This window comes from Culex pipiens, chromosome 3 (assembly GCF_016801865.2).
Source record: "Culex pipiens pallens isolate TS chromosome 3, TS_CPP_V2, whole genome shotgun sequence".
Classification (NCBI taxonomy): Eukaryota; Metazoa; Arthropoda; class Insecta; order Diptera; family Culicidae; genus Culex; species Culex pipiens.
The window spans coordinates 112400672-112424731 of record NC_068939.1 but is presented as its reverse complement, the minus strand read 5'-3'; the positions used below and the strand labels follow the sequence as shown (position 1 = coordinate 112424731).

The 24060-nt window shown below is 41.5% G+C and overlaps 1 protein-coding gene across 1 annotated transcript in view; it reads right to left on the bottom strand.

Moving 5' to 3' along the window:
- Positions 1-24060, bottom strand: part of LOC120425952 (acetylcholine receptor subunit alpha-like 1) — a 213554-nt gene that overhangs the window by 11615 nt on the left and 177879 nt on the right. The window contains exons 4-7 of the mRNA XM_039590592.1: positions 22584-22628; positions 8554-8663; positions 800-980; positions 58-518 (exon numbers count right to left, since the gene is read on the bottom strand). Of these exons, the coding sequence (XP_039446526.1) occupies positions 58-518; positions 800-980; positions 8554-8663; positions 22584-22628 (797 nt within the window). The remainder of the gene's footprint in view (positions 1-57; positions 519-799; positions 981-8553; positions 8664-22583; positions 22629-24060) is intronic.

The window sequence follows — 24060 nt, the reverse complement described above, 5'->3', positions numbered from 1 at the left end:
GGGGATGTGGTTAGAATGATTTTCAGGGGTTTTATTTTTTTTGTTTGGGGGACTCACCTAAAATTAACGTTCAGTACGGCGATGGTAACAACTACGGACAATGTGACTAGCATCATCGTGAATAATAAGTATTTGCCTAGCAGTGGAACCGTTAGTGACGTTGGTGGAATGATTTCAGCCAGCAGTAGAAAAAACACAGTGAGTGACAGCAATATACTTATACATAATGATATCTTTTCGCCGGAGTCACTGGGCAAATAAAACACTAGCACGGAGAGAAACGATATCCCAACACAAGGTATGATCAAGTTCACGGTGTAGAAAAGTGTCTTTCGTCTTAACGTTATATTAAAGATAATATCCGGATATGGTTCTTCACAACAACTATAAAATTTTTCATTTCTAACGGCAGGCACCTTCATAATGTCCCATTCAACTGATATATAGTAATCCTGCAGATCGATGCCGACGGCGATGTTGTCCGAGTCTGGCGTCTGCTGGAGATGGCGTAAATCCACCTGTGAAATGTGACCGAACGAGGGAATCCATTAGTTGCCGCTAAATTACATCACAAACAGAATCCGCACGCTTGTGTTCGCTCAGCTGTCAAACACAGACACTGCCCAAATTTACTCAAATCTCGGCCCCTTCCGCAGCGGTTCAATCACTCTTACTCAATCATGCTCATTGTTTTCATGCACACACACCACAATCAACCGAGCAGAGCAAATACAGATTCGGACAAAAGCCGGCTGATCCTGGACCTTGTGTGTGTTTGTGTTGTCGACGATGTACTCACCATGTAGCCGTCGTACGTCCAGGATCCGAACTTCATGAAGCACGTTTGCTCGTCAAACGGAAAGTACTCAACATCGATCTCACAAAATGATTTATAAATGGCAGGTGGTTTCCATACTACTTTACCCGTATGATGTAAAATTGCTTTTGTCATTATTGTCACCTCGTAGTTACCGTCCGCACTGTGGTAATGGGGATGGTTTTAAACCGTCCATGGAGTACACAGGGAGAAAGAAAGACGAAAAAAAAGGTGCATTAGTGATGGATCAGAAAAGGGGAGAAATCGTTTGGGGTAGGTCGATGGCTGACTAGCTGGCTGGCTGGATGCAACGGATCAATTTCGACGAAAGCCGGCAGACATCGTGATGTTCGGAGTGCATCATCTATTCCAGTGTTATGAAAGGACGAAACTTTGATTGATTTGGAGCGGCTGAATTGATAACAACATCAATTTGGGGAATCCTGTTTGATGAGGCTGATGTTTTCAGAGCAACAAATCTCGAGGTAATTGCAAATGAATTGATTATTCGAGAATTATTATAAAACCCATCAGCAACCTGTCTTACCTACAAAAGGCGCTTGGGATCCATAACAATCTAACAATAAATGTACAATCCCAAGTAGCACACTTTATTCGCCAAGAGATTTCCGTACTTGTTATTGAACTAATTTACTATGTTTTCCCAACGTCCCTGAGAACTCTTGAACCCTGTAAAAAGCGCACATTTTTCAGTTGTTGAACATCTCTTTATCTGTTAGAAATGTGCGTCGTTTAAGTTAGTTTTGCAAGTGCAAGTCATACCTGCATAAAGAAAGATTGTTAAACATGTCATAGGAACTCTTGACTAAAAGATTTTGAACCGGGTTAGGTAAACGTTGATAGAACCCAGATTTATTTTATACTTTTTTTACGTGATGTTACTTTACGATACTTTAACTACTAGTTTTTGTGATTTATTAGTTTTGACAGGGAAACTTCTTTTATGGATGACCCCGTAATCATGAATGATAAAAATATCAACCATAAATAATCATTCAATTTCATTATTATGCTTTGGAGGATCATTTTTTTCTTCAATCATGTTGCATTTTCAGTTTTCCTTTATGATGAAGAATCCTCAGGGGAAGTATCGAACCCAAGATCACTCCAAATGTCAAGTTCGGGCGCGAGTATGCATCTTTCCACGAGAGGTTATGTTGGATGAGCTGACCTAAACATCAATAAGAAGTCTTCAGTCATCTAGGTTTTACCAAGTTTAATAACAGTTTGCCAAAACATCCTTTGAACATAAGTTGTGTCTATTTTTAGAATTATCCGTGCTTGTTTCGTCAACATGTTCTTGCTCGGTTTTCAAAACACGAACGAGAACTACACATAAACAACTTATTTACGAGAAATTCCAGCCAAAACAAAAGGTCAAATCTATTATGTTACACGGAAAAAAAATCAATTCTAGAAATCGTGAATTAAATTCACGAATGCGAGAACCACGGAGGAATATATTCACGTTTATAGTGCAAATCTGGGTGCAGAATAGTGGTCCGCAAAGCGGCCTCAATTTAGAACTGTCAAAGCGGAACCAATTTACTGTTTGAAAAATTATACTAGGAAGTGGTAAGTATTGTAATCTATAATTCTATAATTAATTTTGTTAAGAAAAAAAAGTCAAGGGCGTCGAGCTTTTCAGGTATTCGAAGTCAACAACTTTTAAGAGGAGGGTTGAAATCGTGTTTTTCATAACTCGTCATAAACATTAAAATAAGCGCTATGTCTCACGCAAAACCTACACTCAATGTAAAAAGTATCCTTTTTTCAAGTTCACCCGTCGTCACCCTTTAAAAGGGTATCGAAAATGTACTGAATTTGACATACCCTTTTAAAAGGGTGACGCCGGGTGAACTTCAAAAAAGGATAGAAAGTATCCTTTTTGAGGATTGAAAGTACCCTTTTGAGGGATACTTCTGACTTTGAGTGTATGTTTATGACGTTTTTTGAAATGATAGCGACGAATTATCAATAACTATGAATGGCTTCAGCCAAATAATATTGAATAAACTTACTTCGATGTTATCACTGCGCTTCAAAAATACAAAGTCTCGGAACTTTCATTCGGTTGCTATTCAGATTAATGAAATTCTACCCAAGGGGTTGGAAACTCTTAGAACTATACTTATTATGTTAACCAGTATATCAAAATATATGTTAGTATACTAATTATTTCCTTTACATACCGCCAGTATACTTACCAATATATTGAGAGTATCTTAATATACTAACAGTTTATTCCTTTTCGGTTAGTATACTAACAAGTATACTGGAATATCATTAGTATACTCAGTATTCCTAAGTAATATTAGAGTTTCCAGCCCCTTGATTCTACCCACATCTGACGCAATTGTTCGTCACATGGATAACAAAGATGTACTCTTTTGGCCGCTCATCGTTTAGTCTACGAACAAAAAACAGCACAAACCACTTATTTTTTAAGAGAAAATTTAAAATCAAATGTTTCAAAAGATGTCACTTCAGCAACAAAAAATAAGTCACGCTTGGGCTTGAACATAGCCTTCTTCTTTGTTTATGTTTACAGCTGTAGTGCAGTTGTATTAGTGGAGAGCAGTGGGGATCATTCAGAAATCACGTTACGCATTCTGTCTTTTCAGCACCCAGGTGCAAATGTACCATACTCATGAATCAATTTCTTCGTAGTTCATGTCTGCAAATGTCATTTTGCTTTTCGAGTTCTACAAGCTTGTTTCATTTCAGTCCGAATAAATTTAAACATGAACTATTCGAAATTCGTTGCTAGATTTGGCATATGTGTTACACAACCATGTTGAATAATGGTTTTTTGATCAAAATGTGAACAATTTACCAAATTTGTTGACACTTGTCCAAAAATTTTAATTTTTCGTCGATTTTCGCAAAAAAAAAAACACATTTTTTGAAAAATCATAACACCGCCACGGCGCTTTTTTCTGGGCAACCTTAAGAAGAAAAAATAGTCATCGCTACTTTCAATTGTGTCTTATATGAATATTTCTCAGAATTTAAGTGTTTCTAAAAGCGAAATGTTCCATCGAGGAATTATGAGATATTTATTTTAGAGTTTTTTTGTTTTAAATTCCTTGATTTTTTATTGGAAACTTTTTAATATCGTGTGTTTTATGTGTCATTTACAAAGTGCAAAATAAAAAAAAATGGTCATTACAAATCACTAAACTAAAGGAAACTTGTGTTTTATGTGTCATTTACTCATCAAAATGTGCAAATAAGATATGGAACCGGTTACAGATTGCTTAACATTTTATATTGAATTTGAATTTTTGAATATATGTGTAATTTATTCAGAAATCAAAAATCATAAAGCCGCGTGAAAATATTTTTTTACTGGAATAAATAGATTAGAATAAAAAATTTGTGATTTTTATTGTTTAATTGCATATCATGATTATTGAATCAGCAACATTACAAAAGTCTTTTAAATTTAATATCTTCAAATAAAAAGTTTTACAAATACCTTGATTTTAGTTCAAATAGTTTGTAATGGCATTCTCTGTTTGATTTTTGGTTAATAATATTGTTATATTTTTGTACATTGAAAAATGTTTGACGGTGACGTGTTTTTTAGACATTTTGAGTTGAAAACAAACAAATTTTATTGCTACTTTTAAATGCATTGAAGGGTTGAACCCTTAATCCAACCCTTAACCAGGTTATTTTTGTTCAAAAAGAATATGAAGTAACCAGTGTTGCAAAAGAGTGATAGAAAAGCTATCAATAGATTATCTCTGCACCAAAAATATCCGAGAGTATAGCGGCCGTCACTATAGCTTGTGAGATCTCTTCTTGTGTCTCGTGATTCCCAGCGATGTCATTCTCCCTCTATCACTCCTTCCCTTTTCCTCGACTATGCGCTCTCACCGCTGAGTCTCTCAATCTCTCCGAAAATTGCAATGAGAGAACGCGAGACGGCGATTAGGAGCCGACCACGCATGACGCCCCTTCAAACTGCGTTTGCAAAATTGGTTTTGTGGCGGCTTTTGTGGTTAAACGCTGTTGCGGTAGGATGATCGTGGAAGCGAGAATGAGAGAGAAAAGGAAAATGTCACTCGCGAGTGGGTAAACACGAAAACGTGTTCGGCTATGTTCGGCGCTGAGAGTGTTAATGAAGAGAGAAGAGCAGTTGTATTTGGGGCATGAATATTCAGGCGAGATAATTGTAGTTGCTGAGAGCTGATATTTTGATATTTTAACAACCCTGGAAGTAACCCATTTATTCTTACGGAAGTTATATTATATATATGGTTTCAGGACTTTATTTTCTGAATAAATCCCACATATTCAAAAATTCAGATTAAACATAATTTTCAAAATGTTTAGCAATCTGTAAGCGGTTCTTTATCTTATTTTGCACATTTTGATGAGTAAATGACACATAAAACACTTAATTGGAAAAGTTTCCTGCACTGTTATAAAAAATATTCCATATCATCATGAAGGAATACTAAACAAACAAAACTTACAATTAGATATCTCTGAAATTTCTCTGAAAAGTTGGTTTTGAGGAACACGCCGTGCCGCGAATTTCAATTGATTATAGCTGTCTTGGAAGCAAATAAAAAGATTTTAGAAAAGTTTTCTATGAAAAATAGTTTAAGGTTTCAAATGGACCTTAGAGACTATGTCTGTAAATATTTTTATCGGATTCCTCGGGAAATTTTACATAACATATGAAAAAATGGTAAAGTTATAAAAACAGGATCTAAGGATACGATTTTTTGAAAATAAAAACGAAAAAATGACGAAATTGGGAAAATTCAACTTTTTTAATAAAACTCGAAGATTTTATAAATTACCTGTTTTTCCACTAAAAAACTTGAATTATAGCGATGATGACCTATGAGCTCTACCAAAACCGGAAATGGATTTTATTTGTATTTTTTGATTTGGCTCAAACTTTGTGCACAGCAAATAAAGTAGTAATCCAGCTGCGTGTAAAAGGCCTGAGTGTAAAATAAATGTTGCATTATTTTATGAAATTCTATGTAATATTACACCCTGAAATATGTAGCCCATCAGTATGGGAAACCTACTTGACCGAAATGTCAAGCTCATATATGCGTTTATCCTTTCAATTCTTCAGCGGCCTGATGGCCGAGCGGGCTAAGGCGCCAGCCCTTACTGTTGGTGCTGGGTTTGAATCCCGTCGGTTGCAACTTTTTTTTGTGAGTAGAAAAATTGTACATGTAGTGTGTAATATTAAGTGTTTATTTTGACGAAGGTGATGTGCATGCTTTTGCATGCGATTTTACCATCGGATTTTTTGCTGTGTGGGGGCCTTCCCTCTGACCAAATAAGCTATTTTGTGTCATTGGTTCACCCATACAAGTCTCCATACAATTTTGGCTGCTGTCCATACAAAAATGGTATGTAAATATTCAAACAGCTGTAACTTTTGAGTGAATTTTCTGATCAATTTGGTGTCTTGGGCAAAGTTGTAGGTGTTGTTGAGGACAATTGAGAAAAAAATAGGTACACGGAAAAAAAATTTGCAGATTTTTTTATCAACTTTTTTTTTCACTAAAACTCAATTTCCCAAAATACGTATTTTTTGATATGTTTTAGGGGACTAAAATCCGCAACTTTTGAGCTATCGAGAAACATGGTCAAAAAATCTGCCGCCAAGTTATGAATTTTTGAAAAATAGTGATTTTTGTAAAAAAATCCAAATTTCATGCAAAAACAAATTTGAAGTTATTTTTTAATGCAAAATTGAATTTGCAATCGAAAACTACTCTACATTTTTTTGATAAAGGGCTTCGTTTTCAAGATATAGCCACCGAAAGTTTGATTTTAGCAAAATATGTGCAGTTTTTCGATTTTTAAAAATAGTGACCATGAGCGACCATTTCTAAAAATATTTTTTTTTTAAAGTTCAGAAAATTTGCTATAAAATTGTCTAAGAGACATTGAAGATTGGACCTCGGGTTGCTGAGATACAGCCGCTTTAAGAAAAAGAAACACGAAAATTGAAGTTTTTTTTTTTGCATGAAACATTCGTAAAATTTTCCGATCTTTTCGAAAAAAATATTTTGAAAATAAATAAATCAAGACTAACATTTTAAAAGGGCCAAACAATGAATATTACGCCCATTTAAAATGTCAGTCTTGTTTTTTTTTTCAAAATATTTTTTTCGAAAAGATCGGAAAATTTCACGAATGTTTCATATTTTAACATTGAAAATCGGACCATTAGTTGCTGAGATATCGTCATTAGAAAATGGTGGATTGTTTTGGTGAGACTTAGAAAACTTCAATTTTCGTGTTTCTTTTTCTTAAAGCGGCTGTATCTCAGCAACCCGAGGTCCAATCTTCAATGTCTCTTAGACAATTTTATAGCAAATTTTCTGAACTTTTAAAAAAAATATTTTTAGAAATGGTCGCTCATGGTCACTATTTTTAAAAATCAAAAAACTGTAATTATTTTGCTAAAATCAAACTTTCGGTGGCTATATCTTGAAAACGAAGCCCTTTATCAAAAAATTTGTAGAGTAGTTTTCGATTGCAAATTCAATTTTGCATTAAAAAATAACTTCAAATTTGTTTTTGCATGAAATTTGGATTTTTTTTTTAAATCACTATCTCCAAATATTCATAACTTGGCGGCAGATTTTTTGACCATGTTTCTCGATAGCTCAAAAGTTGCGGATTTTAGTCCCCTAAAACATATCAAAAAATCTCGAAAATCAAAAAATACGTACTTTGGGAAATTGAGTTTTAGTGAAAAAAAAGTTGATAAAAAAATCTGCAATTTTTTTTTCCATGTACCTATTTTTTTCTCAATTGTCCTCAACAGTACCTACAACTTTGCCGAAGACACCAAATTGATCAGAAAATTCACTCAAAAGTTACAGCTGTTTGAATATTTACATACCATTTTTGTATGGACAGCAGCCAAAATTGTATGGAGACTTGTATGGGTGAACCAATGACACAAAATAGCTTATTTGGTCATAGGGAAGGCCCCCACAAAGTTTGAGTCAAATAAAAAAATACAAAAAATAAAAATGGTCGAAATCGGCCGATTTCGTAGAGAGTTGCTCCTATACTTTTTCACGCATAGACATTTGCTCAGCATTTGATTCCGAGGCGATATGTAGACGTGAAGGTGGGTCTAGGAGGTTGACTAAGACTTGATTTAGATTGGATTATATAATCCATGGCCTAAAACGTGCAATTATGTTTGACTTATCTACACACTGCAAAACTACAGCAATCATCAATATTTGTCTGTGTAATTGACATGCTGTAAATATCACTTTGTTTAGATAATGTTCAAAATTGCTATCTCTGTTGAACCCAGCCATGTCGTCAAACATGTGGCGCCAGCAACTATTTCCAAGGTTGTAAAACGCAAATTGATACTAATCCCGGGTCATTCCACACACACACACACACACACACACACACACACACACACACACACACACACACACACACACACACACACACACACACACACACACGAATCCATGCAACAAAATGCCCCCGGACAGACTAGATCGTCGGAACCCGGTGAGCGGGAAGGAGGCTTCTTCGGTCCCAAGGCAACAACATAACTCATACCCGCTCGGCGCCCAAAACCCAAAAGTGCCGGAACTCATCCGGGAAATCGATTGTTGCCTCAGCTCAGCTATCATACTCGCCAAATCTTGCCATCAGCGATAAACGGTTTTTGCCTCGATACTCACTTATTATACAGCACAATATCTGGCAGCCAAATGTGTTCCGATGGCACGTGGAGCATGTCCACTCCGCCGTAGTCATCCGGATTCCATTTCAGCTTGTAGTCGTTCCATTCCTGTGGGTGTGGGAAAAAAAAGAAAGAAAAACAACATGAGAGCGACAAATGTAATAAATGGGCATCGAGGAAAACTGGCGGAAGGAAATCTCTGCAAAATCATCACTAATTTGAAGAAATTCAGTTAAGGACCTCACTGAATTCTCAACAAATAAATACTTTATTAATAGTAAAAGGAAACGTAAACTGAATATTTTAAACTTTTTACTGAAAACGTAAAGATTCCAAAAAAATATTCGTTTTGCTGCCTTGAAATATTTTAGCTAAATGTCACACAATACATAATTCTGAGAAAATCATATTTAACACAACATGAAAACTGTTGTTTGTTAAACTATTTCAACAAACCAGTGAATGTAGGGAGGAATTGGAATTTGGTGTTTTCCAGAGAATATCCAAACTAAATCGAATCGGAAAATATACCCAGAGCAGAGATCACCCCCACCCATAAGTCAATAGGTTTTCCTCAGAAGAAGACACCCCTTCCCAGCAGCGAAGGAACATGGTCAATTTCTCTCCCAGTCATTTACATCTCGGCCGCAGAAAGGAAGTCAAGTCAAAAAGACAAAAAGCTCCCGGGAAATGAGTTCGATTGTGTCGTGGTCAAAAGGTTGAGGTTTACATTTTGTTTTTGCTCCTCCCATTAAGGGTCAAACTTTGTTCGACAATTCTGCCGATGGCAGTTCTATTAGCTTGGTTAGTTAGCCACGTCAGGCGGAAAAAATTGCACTTTGAGCTGGCTTTATGACAAACTGAAAAACAAAAAGGGTCATAGAAACGTTATTGCGCGTCAGCAGAGAGCAACATCACAGTGAGAGAAAAAACGTGCATGTGACTACGTAGGTGATTTGTGGTTTCTTGCCAGTACACACTGGATCGAACTCAATATTGCCACCAAACCTGCCATATTGTGGCATGCTTTTGAGGTCAACACATTTGCTGGGAAAAGGATAAGGAGTGAGGGGGTGGTATTTGGTCGGAAAATGGGACAAGCATGGAGGATATCCAATATTTTTGCTGAATGCCCTTTGCAGTGAGTTGAAAAATCTAGTTTTGATGGAATGATATTATTTATGAAATTTAAAAAAAAAGTTATCAACGATTTGATACACCAAAAATTTAACTTCCTTCTAATCGCAAAATATAAAGAGGATGTATACGAACAGGACATACCCCTTTGTTAAAGACGTCGTTTAGACCTTACCAATCTACCTGAAATTTTCTAGGGATATTTGGCCATATCTAACTAGCATCTGGGTCAAACCTGAGCACTCTAGGTCAATAGAAAGGGGGAAGTTTGAAGGTTAAAAAATTTGATTTTTTTTTAATCTTCTGGGACTTATGTTAATAATGGATAAACAAAAACATTTTTATCAATCATACTGGCTTAGGAACTCGAATTTGATCAATAAAGTTGGAATCTTGTGGGTCTTCGAGCAAAAATTTAAACCTGAAAAATTTACTTATAGATAAAGCGACTATTTTATATGATAAACTGCTGTACCTAAACCGTCATTAGTCTTGAATGGTAGTCCCAGAAATCCTCTACAAGCTCCAGGTCGAATTAAGGAACATTTTTTAACTGAGTTTCAAAATTCTACTATTTTTTCACAAAAATGCAAATAACTCCCTTGTGATTCAACCAATTGAGATGCTTCATCCTTCATTTTGTTGCAGTTTTTTAGCCGTTCCTGGACCTTTTTAAATTAATTTGAAATTAAAATGAATTTTACAATAGTTAGAGACGATTTAACTTCGTGTCCCGATTTCCCGTACCGTCAACTGGGGTGACTTTGATAGGATTTCAATTCATTTTTGGAATGTTTTCCAACTGGGAAGGGTTGTCTTAAGATTATTATTTTTATAACATGTAAGGCTTCATCCATAAAGTACGTCACGCTAAAATCGGCCAAAATTTACCCCCCCCCTCCCTCCCTCCTTTGTTACGCTTTTCCTATACTTATAACATGCAATGTCACACTTGCTTGTATATATTTAGTTAACTAAGTTTATAAGCATTTTAACAAAATACATAAAAATTAGGGTAAAATTGTTAAAAATTCCGAATTTTGGCTGAAATTTGTTCAAACTAGTTTTGTTTACAAAATAATCGATTGATATTGCATTTAAAACTAAATAATAACTAACAAAATATGAGATTGATCTGACGTCTACATCCATAGTTATACAATTGTCTCATTGTAGACGCACTTGGCGAAACAATGAGACAGCTGGGGAACAATGAGACACTCCACGAAAATCAATAATTTTCCAGTAGAATAACATGTTTTGCCTTCCTCTATAATCCTGCTCGAAAAAGTACCTATCGACTCAGAATCGAAAACTGAACAAATGTCTGTGTGTGTGTGTGAGTGTGTGTGTGTGTGTGTGTGTGTGTGTGTGTGTGTGTGTGTGTGTGTGTGTGTGTGTGTGTGTGTGTGTGTGTGTGTGTGTGTGTTTTTTTTTTTTTTTTTTTTTTTTTTTTTTTTTTTTTTTTTTTTTTTTTTTTTTTTTTTTTTTTTTACAAGGTCGGAATCTGCTACCAGACACCTGAGAATTCTTTACTCAGGTAGTGTGGGGTTGGGAAAGCAAAAAAAAGAGTTTTCCCGACCCACTAAACTAGTCCTTGAACGCCGTGCCCTTGTCCCCCCGGGACCACCTTTCGGTATAACTTCGGGGAGAGGCGTTGCATTTTCTGCACTAGTCTACTTACAGGATCCATGCCGGGTACTAGAACCATTTCCTGTTCCACATACATATGAGTCCATGCGAGGGTTTAACCGCGCCCAAGAATCGCGTTGCTTTTGATCGGCTAGTCATATGTAGCCCTCTCCTTGGACCATCGAGACGTGTACCGATTTGGTAGAGCCAACCGTCATAACGTGCTCTCCTTCACAGCCACACTCGTGGGTTCTCGACTCCTGTGACCATCGAGACGTGTACCGATTTGGTAGAGCCGACCATCATAACGTGCTCTCCTTCACAGCCACACTCGTGGGTTTTCGACTAGGCTCCTAGTCGTTCCTCCTCTGATCGTCTCTCCATTTCCGCTGGAGAGCCGAAGTGATCTGCGTCACCGCTCCGACGACCGCATTCCACTTGGCGATGTCGCTGCACATTCTTCGCACCACATTATCCGGGCTGGTGTCCGCTCCGATAATGGCCAGCATTTCGCTTCGCGCTGCCTCGAAGCGAGGGCAGGCGAACACCACGTGCTCCGGTGTTTCCTCGCAATCGACGCAGTCCGGACAGAGAGGAGACTCTGCATGTCCAAACCTGTGCAGGTACTTCCTGAAGCAGCCATGGCCCGACAGGAACTGTGTGAGGTGGAAGGTGACCTCTCCATGCCTTCTGCTCACCCACGTGGATACGGACGGGATAAGCCGATGCGTCCATCTGCCTTTCTCCGTGGTGTCCCACTCACGTTGCCACCTTGCCAGCGATTCGGCTCTCGCAGCTTCCCGGATACCTCTCGTGCCTCTCCGGGTGTAGCGCACGGTGTCCTCCTCCAGTGTGATGCCGATGGGGATCATTCCGGCTATGACGCCAACTGCTTCCGACGAAATGGTCCTGTACGCGCTTGCAACCCGCATGGCCATCAGTCTCTGCGTTCTGTCGAGCAGCGCTCGATTTCGCTTCGTCCCCAGCGCCGTCCACCATACCGGTCCGCCGTACCTAAGTATGGACGTCGCGACACTTGCCAAGAGGCGGCGCCTACTGCTCCTGGGTCCAGCGTTGTTCGGCATCATCCTCGACAGTGCCATAATCGCCTTAGCCGCCTTCTCGCAGGCGTAATCGACGTGGCTGTTGAAGTTCAGCCGGTCATCCACCATCACCCCGAGGTACTTGAGCGCTCTCTTCGAGTGCACGACGTGTTCTCCAACGTGTATCTGGGCCTGCTGCACCTTCTTGTGGTTACTAACCAGCACCATCTCCGTCTTGTGGTGAGCGATCCGCAGCTTCACCTCGAGCATCCAGTTCTCGATCATTGCGATTGCCTCCATAGCCAGCACTTCGACCTCCTCGACATTTTCGCCGGTTACCGTCAGCACTATGTCGTCTGCAAAGCCAACAATCTCTACGCCGTTGGGTAGTCCCAGTGTCAACACTCCGTCATACATTCCGTTCCACAGTGCTGAACCCAGAATGGATCCCTGCGGAACTCCCGCGGTAACAACAACGGTTTTTTGTCCATCGGCAGTGTCGTAGACCAGCACGCGGTTCTCGAAGTAGCTCTTCAAGATCCTGCACAAATAGTCAGGCACCTTCATTTTGTGCAGCGCTGCTGCTATGGCCGCCCAGCTCGCACTGTTGAACGCGTTCTTGACGTCAATCGTGACTATTGCGCAGCAACGGTTCCCCCTGCGTTTTTTCCTCCGCGCTTCGTCGGCTTTCTCGACCACTTTCCGGATGGCGTCCACCGTGGATCTCCCTTTACGGAAGCCGAACTGCCTCGCTGCTAAGCCATGCTCGCTCTCCGTGTACTTGGTCAGCCGGTTAAGGATGATCCGTTCCAGAAGCTTTCCGAGGGTGTCCAGCAAACATATAGGCCTATACGATGATGGGTCCCCCGGTGGTTTGCCTGGCTTCGGCAGCAACACGAGCTTTTGAACCTTCCACGGGTCGGGGAAGTGTCCTTCGTCCAGGCATTTCTGCAGGACTGTTCGAAACCTGTCCGGGAGTGCTAGAACCGCCGATTTCAGGGCGAAATTCGGGATTCCATCCGGGCCGGGAGCTTTCTTCACCTTCAATCTCTTCGCTACTGCCACAAGTTCTTCGTTGGTGATCAGATGACCTTCGGCGTTGCTACCCCCTTCGTCGTTGTACGGTGTAGGAGGCCATGTCGTTGGGTCATGTCTTGGGAAGAGCCCTTCCACAATGACCTTCAGCTTGTCGGGACACGTTTCAGGCACCATCGATGGGCCTCTGATCTTCGCTATCGCGACACGATATGCGCTCCCCCAAGGGTTTGCATCAGCGTCTTGGCATAACTCCTTGAAGCAGTTTGTCTTGCTGCATTTGATCGCTTTCTTGAGCGCGGCCTTTGCAGACCGGTACTCCTCTCTGCACTCCTCTCTAGTTGCTTCGGATCTTGCTCTCTGGACTCGCCTTCTGGCGCTGAGGCAACTTGCCCGAAGGGTACCGAGTTCTTCATTCCACCAGTAGGCTGGACGACGACAGTTCCTTGGCTCCAGTCTCCGCGGCATGGTTGTGTCGCATGCTGTCACCAGTTGTGCTGTTAGCACGTCGGCACTCAAGTCTTGGGGACCATCACACCAATGGAGCGCTTCTACGAAGAGACCCTCGTCGAAGTACTGCAGCTTCCATTTCCTTCCGTAGGACCGGCTGCTCCTATCTGGTACAGGGGCTCGTCTCCCGATGCTGTACCGGATCGCTTGGTGATCGCTATGGGTATAGTCCTCACTCACCCTCCAGTTCATGTCGGCCGCCAGTCGCGGGCTACAGAACGTAACGTCGATAATGGACTCACGACCGTCTTTGCGGAAGGTACTGCTGGTTCCGCGATTCGCCAGCCTAACGTCTAGCTTTGCCAGAGCTTCCATTAGGCTATGCCCCCTAGCATTGGTGCATCTGCTACCCCACTCGACCGCCCACGCGTTGAAGTCACCTCCGATAACGATCGGGCTTCGTCCGATCAGTTCATCGGTCAGACTATCCAGCATCTGCTGAAACTGCTCCAAGGTCCATCTTGGGGGAGCATAGCAGCTACAGAAGAAGGTCCCGTTTACTTTGGCGATCACGAATCCTTCAAACGCCCTCGAGACCACTTCCTGTATGGGGTACCGCCCCATCACGTGTATCGCCGCCATTCTTGCTGTATCCGCGGCCCAGTTTCCGTTGTCGTGTGGAACTCGGTACGGTTCTGCAATAATTGCCACGTCACACCCCGTCTCCGCGGTCGACTGCCACAGCAGTTGCTGTGCAGTGTCGCAGTGATTGAGGTTCACCTGGGACACCTCCATTACTTTTTGCCCGAGGCCAGCTTCTTGTACACCGGGCAATTAAAGCCACCCGTCGCATGGCTATTGCCGTCGCCTTCTTTACAGAGCACGCACTTCGGCTGATTTTTGCAGTCTCTTGCCATGTGGCCTTCTCTACCACACCTTCTGCAACTGTTGGTTCGATCGGGACCGTCGCAATTTCTCGCCTGGTGGCCGAAACCCATACAGCGGAAACACCTCGTCATCTGCTGGGTCACTCGAGGAACAGGCCTCAGCGGGCACACCGACCACCCTACTTTGACCTTGCCGGTTTCCAGCAGCTTAGACGCCGAAGGCGTCGATAGTCGGATCGACGCAATTTGCGTGCCGCCGTAGGCTTTCCTCAACCGGATTGCCATCGGTGTCGTACGGTCATCCAGAAGAACGATCAGCGCATCTTCTAGCTCTTCCTCCGTCGTGATCTCGTCCAGGTTCCTGCACTCGATCGTTGTCTCCGGCGATAGCGCTCTTACCTTCGACTCGTAGCCTACGGCTTTCTCGACGAGGGACTTAAAAGCTGAGCTCTTGACCGCGGGATCCTTCTTCAGCTCAAAAAGCATCGCTCCGGTTTGGGTGCGCCTGGTTTTAACCACGTTCTCGCCAAGCTCCTTGAGTTCCGGATCGGTTCGTACTTTCCGGAGGAGGTCTGCGTACGAAACACCTTCCTTCACCTCGACCACCAAAGCCTCGCCTTTGTTACGCTCCCTGCGAAACTTGGGTTTTTGGGTATCCTCGTTCTGCTTCCCTTTTTTCCTCCGTTTCTTTTTCTTGACCTTCTCCCATTCCTTCTCCTTCCCTGGGGTTGGCTCTGGTTCCTTCGCCGGGTCCGGACCGTCTCCATTCCCCTGCTTCTGCTTCTTTGCGTCCTCCTCCTCTCCAGGCGTTTCCCTGTCCCTTTTAGAGCTTGGGCCGGGCGGCGTTTTCGGTTCTTTCTCCCGTAGCGCTTCCTCCTCCAGTTTTGCATTCAGCGTTTCTTCGGCTCTTTCAGCTCTGAGCTTCAGTGAATTCCGCGTCACCACCAGCGAGTTGTTTTCGCGCTCTGCGGCATTCATGGCTGCCTTGACTCCATTCACCATCTGCTTGATTCTGGTGTGGACGTTGTTTTTGTCCTTGATGAAATCAAAGAGTTCGTTGACCCTCCTCCTGACCTCCTGTAACGCGGTCCTTCCAAGCAGGACTCCGTCCTGAGGGGTACTGCCGGCGAAGTTCAACAAGGATGACTTGGGAGTCTCCTCTCCAATTACTCCTATCTGCTGACTCGAAGCAGCCGCCTGGTTCAACACTGGGGATCTCAACACCTTCCCGCTTCCACGGAACGCGCTCGCCACTCCGCCTGCTGTGTCGCCGCCGTTTGACTCGCCTCCTGCCATTTCGACGTTTGTGTCCTCTTCTACCTCCGTGTTTTCCGATGCTTGGGGCGCATCGGGACCCTTTTGTTGGTTTGTTTCACTTGTCTTCATTTTGAATCCCACGAGTCGCTAGGGAAATACGGTCCGCTGCGCCAGTGCCCTGCCGTGACGCAGTAAGGGCAAAATACGTGTGGGGTTCGCCCCTGTGCCCCACAGGCTCCGTTATCGACTGGGAATTTGTTGAACCCCCCCAGCCATGCATCCCTCGACACGGGTCGCATCACATCTTGGATTCGGGGTTTGGTGAGGTTTTGGGCTAAAACACTTATAGCGGCGTTCGATCGCTTGACAGAGGTGTTTACGGACCCATGTGTTTTTTTCGAAGAAATTAAACAGTGCCCTTGTTCAATTCCGCCACGTCCTAGACATCCTCCCGCTGCTGGTCCGGGGGCGATGCAATGAATGTATGCAATCGCCGACAGCTATCCGCCTACTGCAACCCGCCCGGTAGCTGGCAGCTAAGCTCCGCAGGGACCCTCACCTGTCCCCACGGTTCACGGGTGTGTGTGTGTGTGTGTGTGTGTGTGTGTGTGTGTGTGTGTGTGTGTGTGTGTGTGTGTGTGTGTGTGTGTGTGTATGTGTGTGCGTATTCCCCTTGGTGCTCAAAATTCTTGCCAAGTTTTCTCGGCACTGGCTGATCCGATTTGAGTCAAACAAGTTGCATTCGGTCCGGTTTGGTGCCCCATACTACACTATTGAATTGTTTGAAGATCCGATAATTAGTTCAAAAGTTACGTATAGAAAAGTGTCAAAGTTGCGAATCGGGTGCTGGAATTTTGATGCCGGATCTCACTTAAATGCATTTAAACTGTGTCCAGATCCATCATCCAACCCATCGTTGATTAGGTAATCGAAAGACCTTTCCAATGATTTTAAAACATTGAAGATCTGGCAACCCTGTCTCGAGTTATGACCACTTAAGTGATATTTATGTACTTTTTTGAAGCCGGATCTCACTTAAATGTATGTAAACTATGTACGGATCCATCATACGATCCATCGTTGGTTAGGTAATCAAAAGACCTTTCCAATGAGTTCAAAACATTGAAGATCTGGCAACCCTGTCTCGAGTTATGACCACTTAAGTGATATTTATGTACTTTTTTGAAACCGAATCTCACTTAAATGCATGTAAACTATATCCGGATCCATCATCCGACTCATTGTTGGTTAGGTAATCGAAAAACCTTTCCAACGAGTCCACAACATTGAAGATCTGGCAACCCTGTCTCGAGTTATGACCACTTAAGTGATATTTATGTACTTTTTTGAAGCCGGATCTCACCTAAATGCATGTAAACGATGTCCGGATCCATCATCCGACCAATCATTGGTTAGGTAATTGAGAGACCTTTCCAACGAGTCCACATCATTGAAGATCTGGCAACCCTGTCTCGAGTTATGACCACTTAAGTGATATTTATGTACTTTTTTGAAGCCGGATCTCACTTAAATGCATGTAAACGATGTCCGGATCCATCATACGACCCATCGTTGGTTAGGTAATCGAAAGACCTTTCCAACGAGTCCACAACATTGAAGATCTGGCAACCCTGTCTCGAGTTATGACCACTTAAGTGATATTTATGTACTTTTTTGAAGCCGGATCTCACCTAAATGCATGTAAACGATGTCCGGATCCATCATCCGACCCATCGTTGGTTAGGTAATCAAGAGACCTTTCTAATGAGTCCACATCATTGAAGATCTGGCAACCCTGTCTCGAGTTATGACCACTTAAGTGATATTTATGTACTTTTTTGAAGCCGGGTCTCACTTAAATGCATGTAAACGATGTCCGGATCCATCATCCAACCCATTGTTGGTTAGGTAATCGAAAATCCTTTCTAACGAGTCCACAAAATTGATGATCTGACAACTCTGTCTCGTGTTCTGACCACTTAAGTTATATCTGTGTACTTAGTTTTCTGGACCTAAAAAAAATAGCTGAAATATGTGTCTAAACCACTGATATTACCCATTGTTGGTAAAAAGTGAGGAAGGCATCAACCACATAGGTGGATTAAGTTAGTTTTTTGTTGTTCCAGTGTAGGTGAGTTGCCTCAAACTTTTTTAACAACTTTGCCAACTTGAAATTATAATTAACAAAAGTTATACTAAAAAGTATTTAAATTTTGTATAATCCATTTATTTATACCAAATATTGTTTATGTTTTGTTAAATGGAGTTAAAGCTTTCAATTCATGTTTTGAAAGATTTACATAGATTTTGAAAAATTTTACGAAGAAAAATAAAAGTGTCTCATTGTAACCCATGGGCTGAAAGGAGTGCGGAACAATGACGCATCCCTGGATTCTGGGTAAAATAGTTTTAAAATCGCAGCCATTTCCCGTTACTCAACTGTCAAAAATCGTGAGACATGTCATTTTATGGGAAATTTAATGTTCTGTTCGAATATGAAATAACCCAGAAGGGTCATTTTTCCATTTAGAACAAAAAATTTCATTTTAAAATTACGTGTTTTTTTCTAACTTTGCAGGGTTACATTTTAGAGTGGAAAAATATTCTACTTAATTTTAGAGCAGACAAAAACCAAAAATATACATATATATATAGACATAAGGGGTTTGCATGTATTCTTCACGAGTTATCAGAATTTTACAAAAAAGTTTTTTAAAAAAGCTATAATTTAGACCATTTTTGACCAGTTTTTCGAATTTTTACCCCAAAAACTCAATCGTGTGCTTTTGAAAGTATTTTTTTCGGAATGTTCAGCTAAAAAAACACATACAAACCTATTATGTTTATACATTAAATATTTTTGTTTATGTCTTCACAATAACTTTATAGAATATTGCTACACTCTAAAGATAACCCTGCAAAAAACCTCGTTATTTTAGAATGAATATTTTTGTACTAAATGACAAAATGACCCTTCTGGGTTGTTCGAAGCACCGCGTAGAGCAGGAACAGAGCACCTCGTCCAGAACAGCAGCGCTTGGGAGCGCCAGCAATTAAAAGTACCACACAATTTCAAAACAACTGTTTTTTTTATTAACAACAATAAGTGGCCCCCTGTTTCGTTGTTGTTGTCTTGTGATGAAGGGACAGAAAAAATGCGACACACACCACACACAGATCTATCTATTGTCCATTCGACCTGCTGGTTGTAAGTCATGTGTCATGTGTAATGGCATGTCTCACGATTTTTGACAGTTGAGTAACGGGAAATGGCAGCGATTTCAAAAGTATTTTTTATTTTTTTAAATACCTTTTTTCAATTTTACACAAAAGTCTCTATGTCACCAAATTTCTAAATCTTCAAGATTTTGAGCTATAGTCATCCCTCATTTTCGGATCAGTTTACAGATCGGCCAATGTTCATAAAATCATAGCAAATCGGTAATTGAACATAATGATTCATGTGAAAGGATGTGCAGTGATCTTTCGATTGATGCATTGACCGACTGTAATTTTTACGTTTTATATAAAGTTTTCAAAGAAAAACATTGACCCTTGAAATCCACAAATTCGGAACACCATTTTCTTACGTATGTAAACAAACTTTGATTCTCTCCAAGAGTACATATTTTCTACAATGACTTCACACACTGGAACCAATGAAACTCAAGCTTAGTAATGCTTTATGAATGGTGCTCCGTTTGTTTGTCAACAAAGCTGCAGCAGGCACTGAGTTCTCCCGCTGTGCTTTTGTGTGACGGACGGATTTGTTTACGTTTGTAGGTGTCGTGTTTTGCGGGTCAAAAGTACCGATAGTGGCCGTCGTGATTCTTTCGGTGGACTTTCCACCCCAACATTCCGAGGAATGGAGGCAAGCGAGCGCGAACGGAAGAAAGAGGACGATAGCAAAGTGGAGCAGAATCTTCTCAGCAACAACAAATTCAGCCCGCTAGCGGAAAACAACAACAATGCCACCCCAGCTGGAGGAGGGGACGCCCCAGCGGTTCCAGCACCCGGGCAGTCAGCAAGTAAACAAAAGCAACCACCTTTGATGGTGAAGAACACCACGGACTTTTACATGATCGTGGCAATAGTGGAAAGTAGTAAATTTGGTTCCGAGCCGATTTACAAACTAACCCGATTCTCTGTCAAAGATTTTGACAAGTTGCAAGAGCTCCTCAAGAAGAAGAAAGTGGAATTCTACACCCACGGCCGCAGAAGCGAACGATTGCACCGGGTCGTTGTTCGTGGTTTACCTGATCAACTGAAACCGGACGAGGTCAAGTACCTGCTGAAGAGGGATCTCAAGCTGGACGCGCTGGAGGTGCATGTCATCAAGCGGAAGGAAAAGTCCACCGTGGACGAAACTCCGTACATTGTGGTCTTCCCCAAGGGATACACCAATCTGAAGAAGCTCTCTGCAATGAATGTTGTGGCAAGCACTATCATCCGGTGGGAGGCCTACCGGAACAAGCGGCTGAACGTGACCCAGTGCAGGAACTGTTTGCAGCTGGGTCATGGAACCAGGAACTGTCACCTCAAGGGGAGGTGCAACAACTGTGGGGGTCCCCACAAGACGAACGAATGCAAAGTCCATGAAGCAGAGTCGAAGCGGTGTGCCAACTGCTCTGGAGCTCACGAAGCCACGGACCGCAACTGTCCCAAGCGTGCAGACTTCATCCAGAGCCGCCAGCAGGCGTCGAAACCGAAGCCGCCGGCAAGGCGGAGAAGCAGAGTCCAGCAGTTCCGGCGTTTACGCCGGCGGATTTCCCTCCGCTGCCGGACGCAGTCCCAGACGAAAAATCGAAGGATCGCCCTCACCCCGCAGGAAGAAGCCAAGGAAGCAGTGGCTCCCGAGACGGTGGAGCCACGATGGAGGAAGCCGGAGAGGTGCTTTGCAGTTCGGCTGAGCTGTAGGGCATTTTCTCCGAGTACATCGCCAGGTTCAAGACCTGCAAGACCCGCTTGGACCAAGTAACCCTCGTCAGTTACATGATCTCGAAGTACGGAGTATAAGGGTTTATTTTTCTTAATATTATGTATTAAATTTTAGACTGATCCTTGGTTCCAACCTGGTCGCAGCACCTAATAGGACCTAATAAAAATAAGTAATGAATAAAAAAAATGTTTTATGAATGTTCTGATAACTTTTTTGTGAAAATATCTGTTAAATGTAGCTCAGCTTTTCAGCTCAGAATAAAATAGTCTCGAAATTCAGTTTTTTTTTGTTCAAGAAGAACTACTTTTGGTAGTAAAATGGCAAGAGAATGTCCAAATAAAAGTCCTTAAAATAGAAGGGTTGCCAGAAAAGATGCATTTGGCATGCTATTGACAAATAATCACAAAAGTTTTCCGAATTTGTGGGTGTTCTGAATATGTGGGATGACTGTACAAATCGCTGGAAAACGAATCTTGAAAAATGAAAGGGGTCGTACCGCCCCGGGGGGGGGGGGAGGAGGCGGTGGAGTCAGGCTGGACCTCAGATTCGAGATCAGGGACCAAAATTATCCCAGTGAGCAAGAGTTCGACATGACACAAAATGGCTTCTTTGGTCATAGAGAAAGCTCTCAAAAAGTTTGAGCCATTTTCAGAATTGTTCATTTTGGAAAAAAAATTAGGCCGTTGCGAATATTTTTAAAATTTATGTTGCACCTTGTTTCAAAATTGGGCCAAAAAAACAGGTTGGAAATATATTTATTACTAGTGCTTTGTTTTTTTTAAATCTAGAAAATAAATGTCTTTTAACTTTATCTTACGATTACCATCAAATTTCAAGTAAAAGAATTATAAACAACAATTATTTTGTGTTAAAAACGATACCTTTCTCACCGTGACAAAAAAATCGACAAAATGTACACTACACGAACAAAAAAAACGAAGTAAAAAGAGGAGAGAGCTCGTGAGTCCGGGAAAAAAACTCGTAGCTCCGAGGGACATAGCAGGGGGAACGTCCAACCATGCCCCACCAAGTGCCCGAGTTTCCCGGGACACCGGTTTAAGGCCTCCGGGGGCACTCCAGTTGACATAATAAATAAAATAAATTAGCCATCAGTGAAATGGCGAAAGGGTCACACACCAACTGACGGACGGACAAATCCACCACAAAATGCATACACGCCAACATGGCCGTCAACGACCCGCCCCAGGGGGTGGGGGGAGGTTTGGTTGTCGTTTATTTGAATTTAATGCTCTATTGCATTTTTATTGTTCAGTTATTTTATTAACGTTGACCCGGTTATTTGAGGTTATGTTTTGTAGTGAACGGGGTTTTTGTGAACTTGATTATTGATTTTTTTTTTAGTTATTTAAAGAAGTTTAAGTCGGAACGAACAAACGTTGACTAAGTTATTTAAAATCATTGTTTAAAATAGGAGTTTACTAAATGAATCAATAAATCGCAAAATCGCTGTAATTGAAGTTAAATTTACTCAATTGCATCGATGTGGAGAGCATTTCAGTTTTTCACCCCTTTGAACACTTTCCCAACCATTCGTTCATTCAATTAAGAGCTCGGTACTCGAATGGCCCTGTTCATTCACCATTTGAGGAAAGAAAATTTCACACCCCATACCGTTGAGAGCACTCACCTGTTCTACCCACACGTTAGTCGTCATGATTTGATTTTTAAGGTTCTGAAAAGAGAGAGAGAGAGAAATTGAGTGAAATGTTAGATAATATGGCATAAAAAAAAGTTTTCGCAATTGAAAAATTGTGAAATAAAAGCAGTGTTGAAAGTCACTTCTAAATTCAACATTATTCGACACCATCAATGTGTAAGTGTCTTGCTCTGTGGATTGGGAAAGAGCAAGAAAGAATCCACTCTCGCACCCACTCGAAAGTCATTTGCATACAAATTGCCGTTGATTTCTGGCCCGGAACGATTTGAATAAAATGCTATTATAGTGTTCTTTCACCGCGTGCATAGTCAATGAATCAATATCTCGACCCGTCACTCCCGGAGGAAAAAGGGATCACAATACGGTACGGCAAGCGAAGATATCTTGGGAATGGCCAAGAGTTTGGAGTGCAGGTCAAGCTCTGCAAACAATTTCAACAAAAACAGCTTTACATCAGGTTTATTCCTTATAATTCAACTTCAAAATTTTATGTTTTTATCAAATTGCTTGAATTTAATTTTTAAGCAACTTATATCACAGCCGGACCTTACATCAACGTCATTGGAACAAGTATTTCCACCCTAAAGAAAGGATCGCGTTGTGGCCGGAAGTCCAGTCTGGTTGAGACTCTCTCTGGTTTTAAGATAAAGGACCCGAAGCAGCAGATAGCGCTCGCCAGTTGAGAGGGTGGTAATTTGCCAGTCCCAATGCTTGGGGTCACACCCCCCGTATCCTGCGGGGAGGGACACAGAAAATGAAGAACGAAAACAGATGAAAAGGGTTCTCACCGGAAAAAAAATGAGATGGGAGAAGGGGAATCCTGGTGAATACGGAATCTATCATCTTGATAGTGATTCCCCTCCTTCGCGCCGGGCAGGGATTCTTTGGATTCTGGTGTGTCTATTCCTGGAACTGGCACTTTGCAAAGTGGAGGAGTTTCCCAGAGTGGGTTTAATGAAAGCTGGTGGAAAATTTGATTATTTTTCGCAGCTCAGCGATAAGGGCCCTTTCCCAAAATGGGAAAAAGGAGTCGGGATGAGGATCTTGAATTTGATTTCTCGAGTTTGCACGTTAAATGATTAGAAGGTAAAAAAATCTGTTTTATTTTTTAAACCAACAAGTAAAACCAATGATATCTCCTCATCATGAATGCCGGTGGACTTATTTACTTGTTAACGATTGCATGTTTAGAAATTCAGGTTAAAGTCAACCCGGCTAGCGGCCGAACCAGTTTTTCGTTTTGAACTTAGATTAACCTGCACGAATATTTATACACACTTTTTATTCCAACAAAGAATTACGATAACATAATTAAAAGAAGCTTCTCAAAAGTACTTATTCATATAAAATCTTACCAAACTTTGAAAGCTTATGTCACAAATAAATATTTTGTGAAAGTTTCAAGTTTAAAGTATGTATACTGTATTTTATAAAATGCCGTTTTATT